Here is a 15236-nt window from a genome sequence, read left to right as displayed (position 1 = left end):
TTTTTTAATCTTCTCATCATAGAAGGAGGCAAAGTCATTAGCAGTCAGGGGGGATGGAGCAGGTGCTGCAGGGGGGTTGAGTAGTGAAGAGAAGATGTTGTGAAGCTTACGAGGATCTTGTGCAGAGGCCTCAAGCTTTTCCTTGTAAAAGGCGGTTTGGGCAGAAGTCACCTCCAAAGAAAATTTGGTCAGGAGTGCGCGGTAAAATGCGAGTTGTGATTTTTTCTACTTCCTCTCTGCAAATCTGAGTTCTCTTTGATTGGACAGGAAGACAAGAAGTCTTCTTGGGTTTTGTTGTCAAGGGGCAAAGGAGGTCCATGGTTGAGGAAAGAGATGAGAGGAAGGAGTCAGTAGCAACGTCCAAGGGTAGAGATAAAAAAGAGTACAGGAAGCTACAGAGGAGGGAGATATAGCATGAATGTTAGGACGGATAAGAGAGACATGTAAATTATTTTTAGGTTGAATAGGAAGAGTGAATAAAAAGGAAACCAGGTGTCGATCAGAGATTGGAAGTGGAGTGGCAGTCATGTCTGTAGCTGGAGTAGGGCGGGTGAAATCCAGGTCCAGTGCATTTCCTCCCTTGTGTGTTGGAGGGCAGCTGTTAAATGTCAAGGAGAAGGTATTCAGAAAAGGCAAAAGGCAAGATGACTGAAGTTTGTCGGATGGGAGGTTAAAGTCACCTGACCCTAAGACAAGGCCTGCCCCTCACCCGGGGCGCCGGGCAGCGTGGGTGCATGGCATGGAACTCCGCTAGCAGCGCCAGGTCCAGCACGTCCTGACGGGCCACCCAAGACCGCTCCTTCGGTCCGTACCCCTCTCAGTCCACCAGGTACTCGAGGCGACCCCCACGCCGACGGGAGTCCAGGATCTCACACACAGAATAGACCTCGGGCTGATCCACGATCTCCGGCTGGGTGAGCGCCTCGGGGTCACCTTGGGGACGAGACACAGGCGAGACACAGGTTTTTAGCAGGGACACGTGAAAAGTGGCATGAATGCGGTACCTCGAGGGCAGGTCCAGCCTGTATGACACCTCGCTGACCCGGTTGGCGACCTTGAAGGGCTCAGCTTGCGACAGGGCAGCCCCAACCTTAGGTATTTCGTGGACAGCCACACAAGGCCCTTCAGATGGAAGCGCGGGGACTCCAGCCGTCTCGCGTCGGCGTGCCTGCGGGTGCTATGGAGGGCCCATTGTAGCTGTGTGTGCTCTGACTCCCTGACCCAATTGTTCGCCCGAAACCGGATGGTTTTAATCATTCTTCATATTCAACCTAAAAATAATTTACACGTCTCTCTTATCCATCCTAACCTTCATGCTATATCTCCCTCCTCCTGATTGCGGATGGTAGCCAGACGTCAGGTTGACAGACACCCCCATTAATCGAAAGAATGGCCTTTAGACACGGGATGTAAACTGGGGGCCGCGGTTGGAGAATATCTCTTCCGGGAGGCCGAAGTTCTGAAAAACATGCTGGAAGTGGGCCTCAGCCGTTTTGAGGGCGGTAGGCAGACCTTTCAGGGAGATGAATCAACAGGCCTTTGAGAAGCGATCAACCGCCACCAAGACGCAGGTGTTGCCCTCCGACCGTGGTAGGTCTGTCACGAAGTCAATACCTAGGTGGGACCAGGGGCGTTGAGGGATAGGCAGTGGCATCAACTTGCCTACGGGAAGGTGGCGTGGGACTTTGATACGGCACAGGTGGGACATCCCTGGACATAGCGTGTGACCTCCTGTGAAATTCTCGGCCACCAGTGTTGGGTCTGGACGAGCTGTACAGTCCGTTTCTCGCCCGGGTGGCCTGAGCAGGGTCCCTTGGGATTGACTGGATAAGACCGCGTTGGCAGGTGGTGGGGACGTAAACACATCCCTCTGGACACCCCTCCGGGGCGGGCTCCTGGAGAGTGACCATGCGAATATCCTCGTCGATGTTCCAGACAATAGGGCCATGGATGAGTGCGGGAGTAAGGATGGGTTCTGGCTCACCGGGTTCCTCTGGCCTGAACACCCAGGATAGAGCGTCAGCCTTTTCATTCTCTATGCTGGCTTGGTACATGATGTGGAAATGGAACCAGGTAAAGAAGAAGGCCCAATGAGCTTGTCTGGGGTTGAGTCTCCGGGCCTCCCGTAAATACCAGAGGTTTTTGTGGTCAGTGATTACTGTGAATGGGTGTTTGGCTTCCTCCAGCCAGTGTCTCTATTCCTCCAGGGCCAGCTTGATGGCCAAGAGCTCGCGGTTGCCTATATCATAGTTTTGTTCGGCGGCCGACAACTTGTGGGAGAAGAACGCATGGGTGGAGTTGTGGAGGGGACCCACACCGCTGGGAGAAAGCGGCCCCCACGCCTGTTGAGGAAGCATCCACCTTGACCATGAAAGGCCTCTGGGGGTCCGGATGGCGAAGCACAGGCCCGTGGCAGAAGCGTTTCCAGAGCCCTTGGAAGGCCTCCTGGGCCTCGTGGGTCCACCTTAGAGTTTTAGCTTTGCCTCGGAGGAGAGAGGTAAGGGGAGCGGTGATCTTGCTATACCCCTGGATGAACCGACGATAGAAATTGACGAACCCTAAGAAACGTTGGAGCTCCTTTACTGTCTCTGGGACAGACCAGTTCTGTACAGCCTTTACCTTCCCCTCATCCATCTGGATGCCATCCGTGCTGATGATAAAGCCCAAGAAGTGGATCTTTGGGCGGTGGAACTCACATTTGGAGAGGGTCAGGTATAGTTGGTGGGAGCGGAGCACTTTCAGGACTTTGCACACATGTGCCTAGTGCTCCAGTAGGTCCCGGGAGTAAATCAGGATGTCATCGATATAAACCATGACGAACTTTTGGAGGTACGGCCGAAACACCTCATTCATAAAACCCTGGAAGACTGCGGGAAAAATGAAGAGGCCCTATGGCATGACCCGGTATTTGTAATGTCCTGAGGGCGTGATGAATGCGGTCTTCCACTCTTTCACTTCCCTTAGATCCTCCGGAGCGGCTGGTACTAGCAGGAGGGGATAAGAGAGTGGAGCAATTTGGGGGTTCAGTTGCCTGTAGTCGATGCAGGGACGAAGACCCCCGTCCTTCTTCCCAGCGAAGAAGAAGCTTGACGCTGCAGGGGAGGAAGAGTGAGTGATGAAACCCTGACGGAGTGCCTGCTGGACGTACTCCTTCATCGCCCGATGTTCTGGGCGGACAGGGGATACACTTGACCTTTAGGCAGCTTAGCTCCGGGAACTAGATCGATACAGCAGTCCCAGGGTCGATGTGGGGGGAGACAAGTGGCCGCCCGCGCACATAACACGTCCGCAAAGGCCGATATTCCTCGAGGATGTCCACCTGTGTCGTGGTCGTGGCTTCCTCCACCTGAGTGGCACCCACTGTGACTCTGTTATGAAGACGTGAGGGGAGCTGAGAGAGGCAGTGCTCTTTGCAATGGGGACTTCATTCCAGGATGTCACAGGGGTCCCAGGAACACTTGGGAGCATGTTGTTGCAACCAGGGTCTCCCCAGGATCACGCTGACCGTTGAGTTCTCCAACACCATAAACCGGATCTTCCTTTGTGAAACAACCCCACCTGCTGTGTGACAGCCGGTGGACAATACTTCACCCATCCCCGGCCCAGATGGTTTGGACAGCTAGGTCCTGGGAGCCCCTCTCCCGGGGGAAGTCGTAAACGGTTGAGGCAGGCTTGGGAGATGAAGTTCCCTGCTGAGCCGGAGTCGACTAGAGCAAACATGGAGATAGAGAGCGGGGGGGTTAGGAGAGTTACGGTGAGCTTGGACAAGGGCGAAATATCTGTGGCGAACTCAACGGTACTCACTGCAAGACGAGACGGGCGTGTGTGGCATCTGGTGATGGAGTGACCCGGTGTCCCGCAGTACAGACATTTCCCAGTGGCTAGGCGGCTATTACTTTCCCTCCGGGAGAGCCTCTGTGAACCGAGCTGCATGGGTGCCAGTGCTCTCCTGGAAAGAATGAAGATGAGAAATGCCACCTTGGAGCGTTCGGAGGGGAATCGCTGTGGCTGCATCTAGATATATAGGTTCACCTGTAGAAGAAAGCCGCACCATTCTGCTTCTCCCAGAAAGGCGGTTGGGAGCGCCATCGGGCTGGCTGTGAGAGCGGGTTCTGGCGAGCAACGGCGGACAGGCAGACGGCTCGGAGAGCTGCTGTGAGATCTCGAACCGTGTCGGACAATGTACTGGGTTGTGGATCCATCGCAAAGTAATGTCATGCGGCAAAAACGGTGGCGGAAGCCGAAGTACAAATAGGTGTAATTTAATAGAGAGGATGCGACCCGGGTTCGATTCCCGGTCAGGGAACCATCCCCAGCCACTCTCAGTGCCGGTCCCAAGCCCGGATAAATTGGGGAGGGTTGCGTTAGGAAGGGCATCCAGCGTAAAAACATGTGCCAAATCAAACGTGCGGAGGATCCGCTGTGGCGACCCCTAACGGGAGAAGCCGAAAGAAAGTTTTAATAGAGAGGATGCAGTGAGAAAAAGCAAATACCAACGGTAGTGAGGGGATTGTGTGGGAGATATCCGTGGTGCAGTTTGGGAGCGCGGTCCACAATATCCCGAGCAAACGAAGAGAAGTTTGTGAGGTAATCCACGCAGAAGCTTCGGCAGAAGCGTAGCGCAGGATTTAGCGAGTGAGTCCAACCGTAGGCAGAGCATACGGAAAAACAATAACGGACAATGGGAGAAGGTGAGTAAGGGGTTTATATGTGTATGTGAATGAGTGCCAGGTGTGGATAATTAGTAGGATAGCGAGGAGGAGAAGCAGGGTGCTCTCTGACAGACACATAAGTACATGTGATAGTTTGGGTTTATTTATTTATTTTCTTTTTTGAGATTTCTAGAATTTTGTTTTGAGTGAAAGTACACGCTCTGAGTTTTATAGTTTTATGCATCAAGTCTGTCAGCGCTCAAACTGGGGTCGGTCAACTGCATAAGAGGCAGGAGCTGTAACAGTCAAGGAAATATGCAAATTAAAATGCAAAGATGTTTAGTAATGGCAAAGTTATTCATTAGCCTCATATTTTGAAAGTCTACCAAAAATCTGAACTTAAATATACACTGTTAACCAAACTCAAGTGGAAACAACGATTTAATTAAAGATTTTAAAACACTGGTGACACAGTGGTTAAAAAAAACCCACAAAAAGCCAGAAATCCAGTCGGAAACCCTCAGATCCTGACAGAGCCTCCTATTAAAATTTGGCTCCTGAGGCACAAAACTCCCCTTCTGGCAAGCTGGGCCAGGGCAATCTGAGAATGCTCCTCATGACCCTGTCGGGCCAAGGTAGTGACAAAGGTTACAAGACCAGAGGATAAGTGACCATGACGGCGAGGTCAGAATAAAGAGAGGAGACAGATATCTCTTGTCTTGAGAAAAAAAGCAGATGACTTCGGAAAAACAAACCTTGGAAACAGACCACACAACATTACAATATGAACAAAACTGGTACCTTAAAAATACACAAAGATAACAAGACTCAGGTGGAATACAATAAAACCCCGTTCTACGAGCATAATTCGTTCTTGAAAATTGCTCATAGGTCCATTCGCTCGTACGTTTGAACTGATTTTCCTCATAGGAATAAATGTAAAAGTGATTTGATCCGTTCCGAGACCTCATTCTATCGCTTATTTCTGCACTTAAAACGTATTTGTATCCTATTTTAACAAACATATACACCGCAAATTACCGTAATGTAAACATAATTTAACGCTTACTCATGTGGTAGTGGTTGATTGCGAGTGTGAGACACGCACCACGCTCATAACCTCCTTGGTTTCCATGGTAATTCTATTTACTTTCATTTTCACAGCACCATCACTAATTTTCTTGGAAGACATTTTTCAAGATTTCTAGTGAAATATAAAACTATATAAAACTAAAAAAAGTTACGTTTTTGCTGCACTGAACAACGAGAGGGACCAAGTGATACGTCATCAACTAAGTGACTGATGTGACCCCCCACCGAAAACGGGGAACCAGCAGCGTGGGTTTGCTCGTGCCTTCGAAATTTGCTCGTGAAACAGTGTAAAATTTTGCAAACGAGTTTGCTCGTATCTCTGTTTGCTCGTACTATAGGTTGTTCGTACAACAGGGTTTTACTGTAGAAGATAATGAGGTACTCTGAAACACTCTGATGGCCCCTTGTGGGGAAAAACAGGAAACACAAGAAAAGAAAAACTAAAAGCCAGAAATCTAAACAGTAACCCACCAAATTGTGACAAGAATGAAATAAAAATAAACTACTTCTACGACCTGAGATAAACAACAGCACATGGCATTACGCTATATCATTATTTATTTGACAAAAATAAAGCTACAATGGAAGAATTGTGTGAGGCTTTAAGAGCTTAGGAGTATCCACATGCTGCTAATTAATTGCCCTTGATTAACTATTAATTAGATTTCCCCCACTGCTAATACAATGCTTAATGCTAACCCGGATTGTGTCTACTGTATATCATTGCCGCTGACTTTAATCAGGCTGACCTGAAGACAGTCCTATCACATTTTACTAACGTGAGCCATTCATTAATTTTTTTATTTTATTTTTTAATATTTCTTTTGTGTGTTTGTTCTGGCCTTTTATTTACAATAGAACCTTTTTTTTATTAGTAAATACGATAAGTTAAGACAACTTTAAATATGTAAGTATGGTAGGTTAAGAAAAAAGTAACACGAATAAAATGCTTGGCAGATTTATTTTGTAATGAAGTCAGTACAGTATAGTAAAATCACCTACAAAATCTTATGTATAGGAACAGTTTGTCATCATTTATTGTAAATACTCTGCTTAATAATTATTATTCATAGAGCAGAAAGAAACGAAAAAAAATTAAAGTGTCAAGAAAACAAATCAGACTTCCATGGAAATGTCAGCCGTTTCATAGAAATCCACAGATCTGCGTCTTCTGTCATGAGGGCATGGCTAAGAGAGGAAATGAGAGAAAAATGGATGAATTCATTTCAAATTCGAATAAAATTTCTAATATACTAAAGTATCTTTTTTTTACTTTTGGAAAACATACCAATGCACAGTTTTCTGACTACTTCAGACAGAGATAGACCTTGAAGTGCAGGTAGATCTTGTTGGAGAAGCCGGTGAATGTGAACATCCTGAATGAGAATTGGCTGACTGTGGAGTTGCCGTTCTGAAACACCTTCACTGTGCCATCATAGGGGCTTGGACACCTGGAAAGAGGATGAAATCATATTTCTGTAAATGCTATAAAAATATTAGTCAAATTTTTAGGTTGTGTGTTTATCACCTACTCGTTAATGATCAGATCCCAGCAGGTGGAAGAGTCACTCTGGTTGACGGGAGTGGCCCAGCAGTTGTTCAGCACGAGAGCGACCTGACTGCTGTCAAACGGAGTCACTTCCACAGCTATGTACATCTGATCTTCTAGGGTCACATTTCCAGAGAATGTATTCAGGAATGTAGCATCAGTAAAAGGGGTCATGCTGATCTGGTATGAGCCCTCAGTGGACAGATCTTTGGTGATGACACTAAGAACACAAATAATTGCATTTAAATTTTAGATTTGAAAAAATATATAAATAAAATAAAATAAATAAAAAGATTAATACAATTATTTAGGATATAAAATGCAGTTAAATGGCTGAATGTTTTTTTTTGTGACATTTATTATTTGAACTGTCTATCAATTGTAATACAGTGGAACCCGGTTATCTCAACCTCGGTTACCTCGACAACCCTATTAAGTCAACGTTTTTGAAGTGGAACCGCCAAATTCTCGCTTTTTCTAAGCATTTTTTATCTTTTTTTATGTCGCCGAACCCTAATATCTCGAGCACAAGGGGGGAAAAAATTGCCATTTAACGTTGGTTATCTCGGTGCAGCCGCAGAGGAACTTGTGGAAGTGGGGAAAAAATCAAGGCTTACAGCTGCTACAGGTGTTGTATTGTATACTGGTGAATCTCTGCTGTTAGTTAGTGCAGGGAATCCGTGGTGCGCTTTGGGAAGAAAAGAGCAGCCGTTGAGAGAGTGCCGGTGGGAAGGCACGTACCGGGATACGCATGCGCGATAACAACGACCGCCGTGAACCAACCTATACCAACAATAACGGACAGTGAGAGTGTGGAAGTTTAAATAGGAGCTGGTGATGATGATAAACGAGCACCATATGTGCGCGATTGAAGCCCGGAGCCTCAGAGAAAGCGGCCGAGAAAACACCTGACACGCTAAAGGGGCCGAAGGGGGCGTGGCAGGTGGATTCCTGACAGATAAACATGTACTGTATGTATTTTTATAGCATGCCTTCATCAAACAAATCGCGGCAATGCTGTTGTGTAAAAAACCCTTTAAAAACACGTGCATGCACTTTCTTATTTATTAACGCACATCATGTACATAAAGAAATTTCAAGCCTGTTAATATATTGCCGCCATTTTGATTTTCGTTTATCTCGATCACCGGTTACCTCGATGCTTTCTGGCGACCCCCTAGGACATCGACATAACCGGGTTCCACTGTAGTTAAAACTTATAATATTTTAGTTTTTGATATTCTTCTGTTCAAAATTGCTAAAAATTTGCATTAAAGTATGGCTGCTTAAGAAAAATACCTTTTTGTGGCTTGAATGCGTATGGGCATAGAGATGAAGTGGATGACTGGATACGTACAGAAAAATGTGAGATTTAGCCCCTTAGCACGACTGATCATGCCGATCCCATCCATCGTCCCAACGCTGTTCTTAAAGATGAAATGTGTGTCGTTGTTCTGAAGAAATACAAAACAAATTACAGTATTGAAGGACTCAAAATTGAGGTACTGGATTGTAAAGTTTTGATAATAAAACCAAATGTTTTTTAAATAAAACCTAAATGTGCTTAAAGAGTCTAGCATTTGAAATCTTCAATACAACATACTGAGAGTAAAATATATTTTTAAAACATTCTTTTAATTCATTTTAAATATAATGTTATTCATTTGCACGGTCACGTCATGAGGTCATGCCAACGTCTCTGATATCCACAATGCATGCCTGCCAGGCATACTTCTTCGCCACACTATTTGCGCCGTTGCCAAATCTACTTACCGCGCACAGATTTTGAAAGTTTTATTAAAAAATTGTGATTTTCTTTGATTATTATTCTTTTTCTTTTTTTTTTTTTTTTTTCGTCGGAAGTGACCGTCTGAAATGTCATAAGTTGAGTGGTCGTAAGTCGGGGTCTGACTGTATATAAAGTTAAATGACCAGGTTAAAGTAAAAATTTATTTTAAATTGTGCTTGTTTCGTACCTGCAAAGTTGTGCCGCACGTTTTGGAAGCACTGCCATAGTTAAACACCAGCCTGCCATTTTTGAGCGTTCCTTTGCAGGTTGGGTCATTAAGGTAAAGAATAGCAATCGACAGACACTGATCCAGTACTTCCTAAACATGTTTCAATGGGGTCTGAGGAAAAACGGAGCCCAAAGAAAAAAAAATTTAATTCCTCAGAGAAACGCATGAAATGGTTCATGTAAAAAAATATATATTAATAAGTGAAATGTTGAGTAATTTAGATGATTGACTATTGAACAAAAAAAAAAAATCTACGGTCATCTACTTAAACGAAATGTATTGTTAGTAATTTAAATATTCTCGATTCCTTTTAAAGTTTCATCTTTACACAAACTAGTGTATAACGACTTGGAAAACTGACGAAAATTCATACATAGGGCCTTGGCATTAGCATGTTCCACCAATATGGAAGTCAACAATAGTGACATTAAAAACATATATACCACAATTTTTCGGGTTGCGTGTCTTATTGCTCCTACAGGCACAGCCATACGCTCCATGTATTTTCTTACAGACTTCATCCTTAGTGCAGTTCAGAGACATACATGCTACAAAAAGATTTAAGCAGAAAGAAATAATCACAAGACAATTTTATAACCATCTACGTTAAGTGCAATATTCAGACTGTCAAGCAAACTGTATTCTTGCCTCACTCTGTTTCTCAAAATGTACATCAAAATGTAAGTCTACCCTACATGATCTGAGGCCAAAACGACTTGAAATGTTGTTTTCTGAAAAAGAAAATGATTTTATTAATATTGTGTGCTTGAAAATATGTAGATTAAATCATTAGTTTTAACACTCACCTTATTATAAATAGATTCAGCTGGTACATTGGTCCAAGTGGAAACAAAGACCCAAGAAGCAGAAAAGTAATCATTAGAAAACATTTTCTTTATTTCATTGTTGGCTTGAGCTATAAGAGACCCGTTTGTGGCCTGCTGGTAGGTCCATTTTCCTCCGTCGTTAGCATCCAGATCAGTCCACAGTGGAGCAATAATGTTTTTGCGAATGTTTTTGATGGCATTTCTATCGATGTATGGAACGAAGAAAGCCACGTAACCATCCATACTCAGCTGAAGGAGACAAAAACAATACAAATCATTCATCTACCACCTTCAAAACGAGACCTAAAAATGTCCTCCAATGAATGAATGAATGAATGAATAAATTATAATTATCATATACATTAAATATATAATTATGTTTAAATTTGAATGAAAGTAAACATGAGACAAAAAAAAAACACCACAAAATGTGAAATTATCAAATAGGAATAGGAATCATTCTGAAAAGATTAAAAGTATAATAAACTTAAACAATATAATCATATTTGCAAATAAATTCAATATAAAAGTCAACTTCTTGTATTTGTACTTACATTGAGTTGAGAGTAGGTGTTCCCACCATAATTGAATGGTTGCTGCAGGTTAATTGTTGCATAGTATCCATCTTTGAGTGTAAGATGTATCGCGTCACTTCCCACTGGAAACAAAGGTCCGTCTGAAACACAACAGTAAAACAATACAGAAAATCACTTATATGATGTTGCTTTGTCGCACGCTAGAGTGGTTCGACCGTGACTGAATAGATGCTTTCTAATCTTTACTATTTTACTATTACATTGTATTTATGGCTTTATGTGGTTTTTAAAGAAAGCAAGGATTCGTATGCGATCGCATTGTTCTACCAGAAAAGTTTCTAAAATCTTATGTTCATAGGTTTAATAAGAAAAAACTAATAATTTTTACACTTCCTAAATAAACATGTGGATGAGTTAAAATAAGTTAAAGACAGAAATCATCTTCGACATTTATTAACGCCATGCACCCTGTTAGTCAATGATGGCGCTGTTGTTGTAGTTGGCACTTAAAATCATATTGATGAAAAGACAGTGATGAATAAAAAAGTCAGACGGAATGACACACTGATTGAATCACCTCCGGTTTCTTAGAAATATTATTATTTTTAACTGGTATGCAATAAAAACTGATAAAAACTTTTAAATACACTTTAGAAATTATAACTCTTACCTGTCGTAATTGAATCTTCATGTCATTTTAAAGTAGGGGGAAGAGAAAAACAAACAGGGGTGAACAAAAATTATGGTTGATTGGCAGTTAATGTTATATTAAGGAAGAAACAGTGCAGAATAAAAAGTAAGACAGAACGACACATTGACTGAATTTCTGGTTTATTAAAATTTTTTGTTAATTTATATGCAAAAAATGGATATAAAATAATTTACATACACTTTATATACAACTCAATAATCCTTACTTGCTGTCGTTGCTGGAACTTCATCAATTTGAAGAAGAGAAAGGGAACAAAAAATGAGGACATATATACAATAGCAATCACAATGCAACAACAGGTACTGCCATCTCCGTGGCACACACAAATGTACGCCTCAATGTTTCGCAGAAAATCAGTACCAGGTTGCACAATAGGGGGGTCAGGCATAACATGCCTAATATTGTGTTGGTCTTTCTTTTGCTGCCAAAACAGTTCTGACCCATGGAGCACTAACAGTATGAACTACTTCATGTCAGAAGTAACGATGAAATTGTGATATTTTAAAAAAGCGGAATAAAAAAAAATTGTGACATATAATTCATGACACTATATGTGTACGCAATTGAGGTGCTGTGAGCGTGATAGTGCCAGTCATTATTAATTAAAGAAGAGGTGTCAGCTAATCCTCATCTCAGCCATCCACCTATCTTTTGAACATACTGGACAGGATTTATTGCATTTGCAATGCATGGTATGGAATGTGTACAGTGTTGCTTGTGGAGGTACTGCAAAGAACATCAACATTAGTTCCACAGAGGATGTGAAGGTCTCCACTGTGAAGTTTTTCACATGAACAACAGTTGCACAATAATACCTGGAATCACTAGGCACAGGGTAAAACACTAATCCAGGTAATAACCAATAATTAGTTGATATTTGCAGTCGGTGTCCAGCATTCTAACTAGTCAAACTAGAACAATTTACATATTTGACATCAACTGAGGTTAATACTTATGTATCATATTATCTGTTTTTTTAAATTCACAACACATAATCCTTAACAACAAACAAAGACTTACGCATCAAGAGCAGGGATGCCAGGCATAGCAAAAGTGGGTGCTCCATTAACAATGCTTAATCTGAAAAAATAAACAAGTTATTAATCATTTAACTTGTTAATCAACACTAATTTATGAGAGAAATGTTTTTCCTGAAAGCTGCACTTCCGCCAATTCTATGAGACTAGTGTATCACTCCAAAATATCTTATAGTTCTATATATGTGGATGATGTGCAAGCAGAACAGGCAAGTTATTTATTTGTAGAAAAAAAAAAAGCATTAAAGTTTAGGCCTAGGTGCTGACTCGGTTATACACAGTATATATATATATATATATATATATATATATATATATATATATATATATATATATATATATATATATATATATACACAATATGTATATCTACTTAATAAATACAGACTTCTTCCCAAAACCATGATTTTATGAGAGTTACAAATGAATGAATTGAATGTATACTTTATAAAAATGCATCATTTCATAAAATACAATCATTCAACACTGAATTAATACATAATAAATCTTACCTGGCTGTAGACTACAGGGAGTGCAGAATTATTAGGCAAATGAGTATTTTGACCACATCATCCTCGTTATGCATGTTGTCTTACTCAAGCTGTATAGGCTGGAAAGCCTACTACCAATTAAGCATATTAGGTGATGTGCATCTCTGTAATGAGAAGGGTGTGGTCTAATGACATCAACACCCTATATCAGGTGTGCATAATTATTAGGCAACTTCCTTTCCTTTGGCAAATGGGTCAAAAGAAGGACTTGACAGGCTCAGAAAAGTCAAAAATAGTGAGATATATTGCAGAGGGATGCAGCAGTCTTAAAATAGCCAAGCTTCTGAAGCGTGATCATCGAACAATCAAGCGTTTCATTCAAAATAGTCGACAGGGTCGCAAGAAGCGTGTGGAAAACCAAGGCGCAAAATAACTGCCCGTGAACTGAGAAAAGTCAAGCGTGCAGCTGCCAAGATGCCACTTGCCACCAGTTTGGCCATATTTCAGAGCTGCAACATCACTGAGTGCCCAAAAGCACAAGGTGTGCAATACTCAGAGACATGGCCAAGGTAAGAAAGGCAGAAAGTCGACCACCACTGAACAAGACACACAAGCTGAAACGTCAAGACTGGGCCAAGAAATATCTCAAGACTGATTTTTCTAAGGTTTTATGGACTGATGAAATGAGAGTGAGTCTTGATGGGCCAGATGGATGGGCCCGTGGCTGGATTGGTAAAGGGCAGAGAGCTCCAGTCCGACTCAGACGCCAGCAAGGTGGAGGTGGAGTACTGGTTTGGGCTGGTATCATCAAAGATGAGCTTGTGGGGCCTTTTCGGGTTGAGGATGGAGTCAAGCTGAACTCCCAGTCCTACTGCCAGTTTCTGGAAGACACCTTCTTCAAGCAGTGGTACAGGAAGAAGTCTGCATCCTTCAAGAAAACATGATTTTCATGCAGGACAATGCTCCATCACACACGCCCAAGTACTCACAGCGTGGCTGGCAAGAAAGGGTATAAAAGAAGAAAATCTAATGATATGGCCTCCTTGTTCACCTGATCTGAACCCCATTGAGAACCTGTGGTCCATCATCAAATGTGCGATTTACAAGGAGGGAAAACAGTACACCTCTCTGAACAGTGTCTGGGAGGCTGTGGTTGCTGCTGCACGCAATGTTGATGGTGAACAGATCAAAACACTGACAGAATCCATGGATGGCAGGCTTTTGAGTGTCCTTGCAAAGAAAGGTGGCTATATTGGTCACTGATTTGTTTTTGTTTGGTTTTGAATGTCAGAAATGTATATTTGTGAATGTTGAGATGTTATATTGGTTTCACTGGTAAAAATAAATAATTGAAATGGGTATGAATTTGTTTTTGTTGTTGCCTAATAATTATGCACAGTAATAGTCACCTGCACACACAGATATCCCCCTAAAATAGCTAAAACTAAAAACTACTTCCAAAAATATTCAGCTTTGATATTAATGAGTTTTTTGTGTTCATTGAGAACATGGTTGTTGTTCAAATTAAATCCTCAAATAAAATTAATCCTCAAAAATACAACTTGCCTAATAATTCTGCACTCCCTGTATGTTAATAATGTTTGCAGAATGTTAATGCTACTGTCTACATAGGGAGAGAATCAACGTGCCCATATATATATATATATATATATATATATATATATATATATATATGCAACCCAACAGGAAGCAAACCAAAAATATGCAGTTGTCAGGTGTGGTTTTCCTGTTCAACAACTAAAGGCTGTAATTGCTGCAAGCCTGTGAAGGTAATTACTTTAATAAATAAACAATAGTTGATTTGTTTGATTGTTATTTTTACAGTATCAGTATGAGTTTTTAGTATCAGGGTTCTGAACCAGAATTTAACGGGTACTAGGCGTCATCTTAAGTAGTGTGTGCCTTAAGCAGGTTCTGAGTGAAATGAAAAGGAGTATTTTTGATATTATTAACTTAAAAACAAACAAAAAAAAGAGACAACAGTTATAGTTGTTGCTGGTAACGAAGAACCGAAATAAACACACAATATATATATATATATATATATATATATATATATATATATATATATATATATATATATATATATATATACACACACACACACACACACAACTGTGTGACTGATCTGTACAACCTGGATTCAACATACACCCGTACTCACTTTGCACACCCATGACTTCAGAAACACTCACATTACATCACTTCATTACCATAAACTTTTTAAATGCTTTTTTTGCACATCTTTTCTGAACTGCTGCTATATTGCTTTTTTGTACAACATTTTCTGTTTACATTTTG

General features: G+C 41.7%; 1 protein-coding gene and 1 long non-coding RNA gene across 2 annotated transcripts; both read right to left on the bottom strand.

Moving 5' to 3' along the window:
- Positions 1–6755: 6755 nt before the first annotated feature.
- On the bottom strand, positions 6756–10021 carry LOC124389351 (pancreatic secretory granule membrane major glycoprotein GP2-like). Its single transcript, XM_046854719.1, has 7 exons — positions 9965–10021; positions 9755–9859; positions 9270–9422; positions 8593–8747; positions 7277–7513; positions 7033–7195; positions 6756–6932 (listed from the first exon to the last, which is right to left on the bottom strand). Exons 4-6 carry the CDS (start codon positions 8703–8705, stop codon positions 7051–7053), a joined length of 495 nt encoding a protein of 164 aa, XP_046710675.1. The 5' UTR covers positions 8706–8747; positions 9270–9422; positions 9755–9859; positions 9965–10021; the 3' UTR covers positions 6756–6932; positions 7033–7050.
- Positions 10022–10190: 169 nt separating this feature from the next.
- On the bottom strand, positions 10191–10750 carry LOC124389352. The gene is made up of 2 exons (XR_006926573.1): positions 10693–10750; positions 10191–10387 (listed from the first exon to the last, which is right to left on the bottom strand). It is a non-coding gene; the product is annotated as an uncharacterized LOC124389352 (long non-coding RNA).
- Between the last annotated feature and the right edge of the window lie 4486 nt (positions 10751–15236).

This window comes from Silurus meridionalis, chromosome 7 (genome assembly GCF_014805685.1).
Source record: "Silurus meridionalis isolate SWU-2019-XX chromosome 7, ASM1480568v1, whole genome shotgun sequence".
Lineage (NCBI taxonomy): Eukaryota > Metazoa > Chordata > Actinopteri > Siluriformes > Siluridae > Silurus > Silurus meridionalis.
This window is presented reverse-complemented; position numbering and strand designations above follow the sequence as displayed.

What these genes read in the sequence shown, in the direction of transcription:
- LOC124389351 (XM_046854719.1), bottom strand. Translation starts at nt 8,705, where the DNA reads ATGGATGGGATCGGCATGATCAGTCGTGCTAAGGGGCTAAATCTCACA. An exon ending in CGCATTCAAGCCACAAAAAG is followed by an intron (nt 7,514 to 8,592) that starts GTATTTTTCTTA and finishes TTGTGTTCTTAG; the next exon opens with TGTCATCACCAAAGATCTGT. An exon ending in TGGGATCTGATCATTAACGA is followed by an intron (nt 7,196 to 7,276) that starts GTAGGTGATAAA and finishes TCCTCTTTCCAG; the next exon opens with GTGTCCAAGCCCCTATGATG.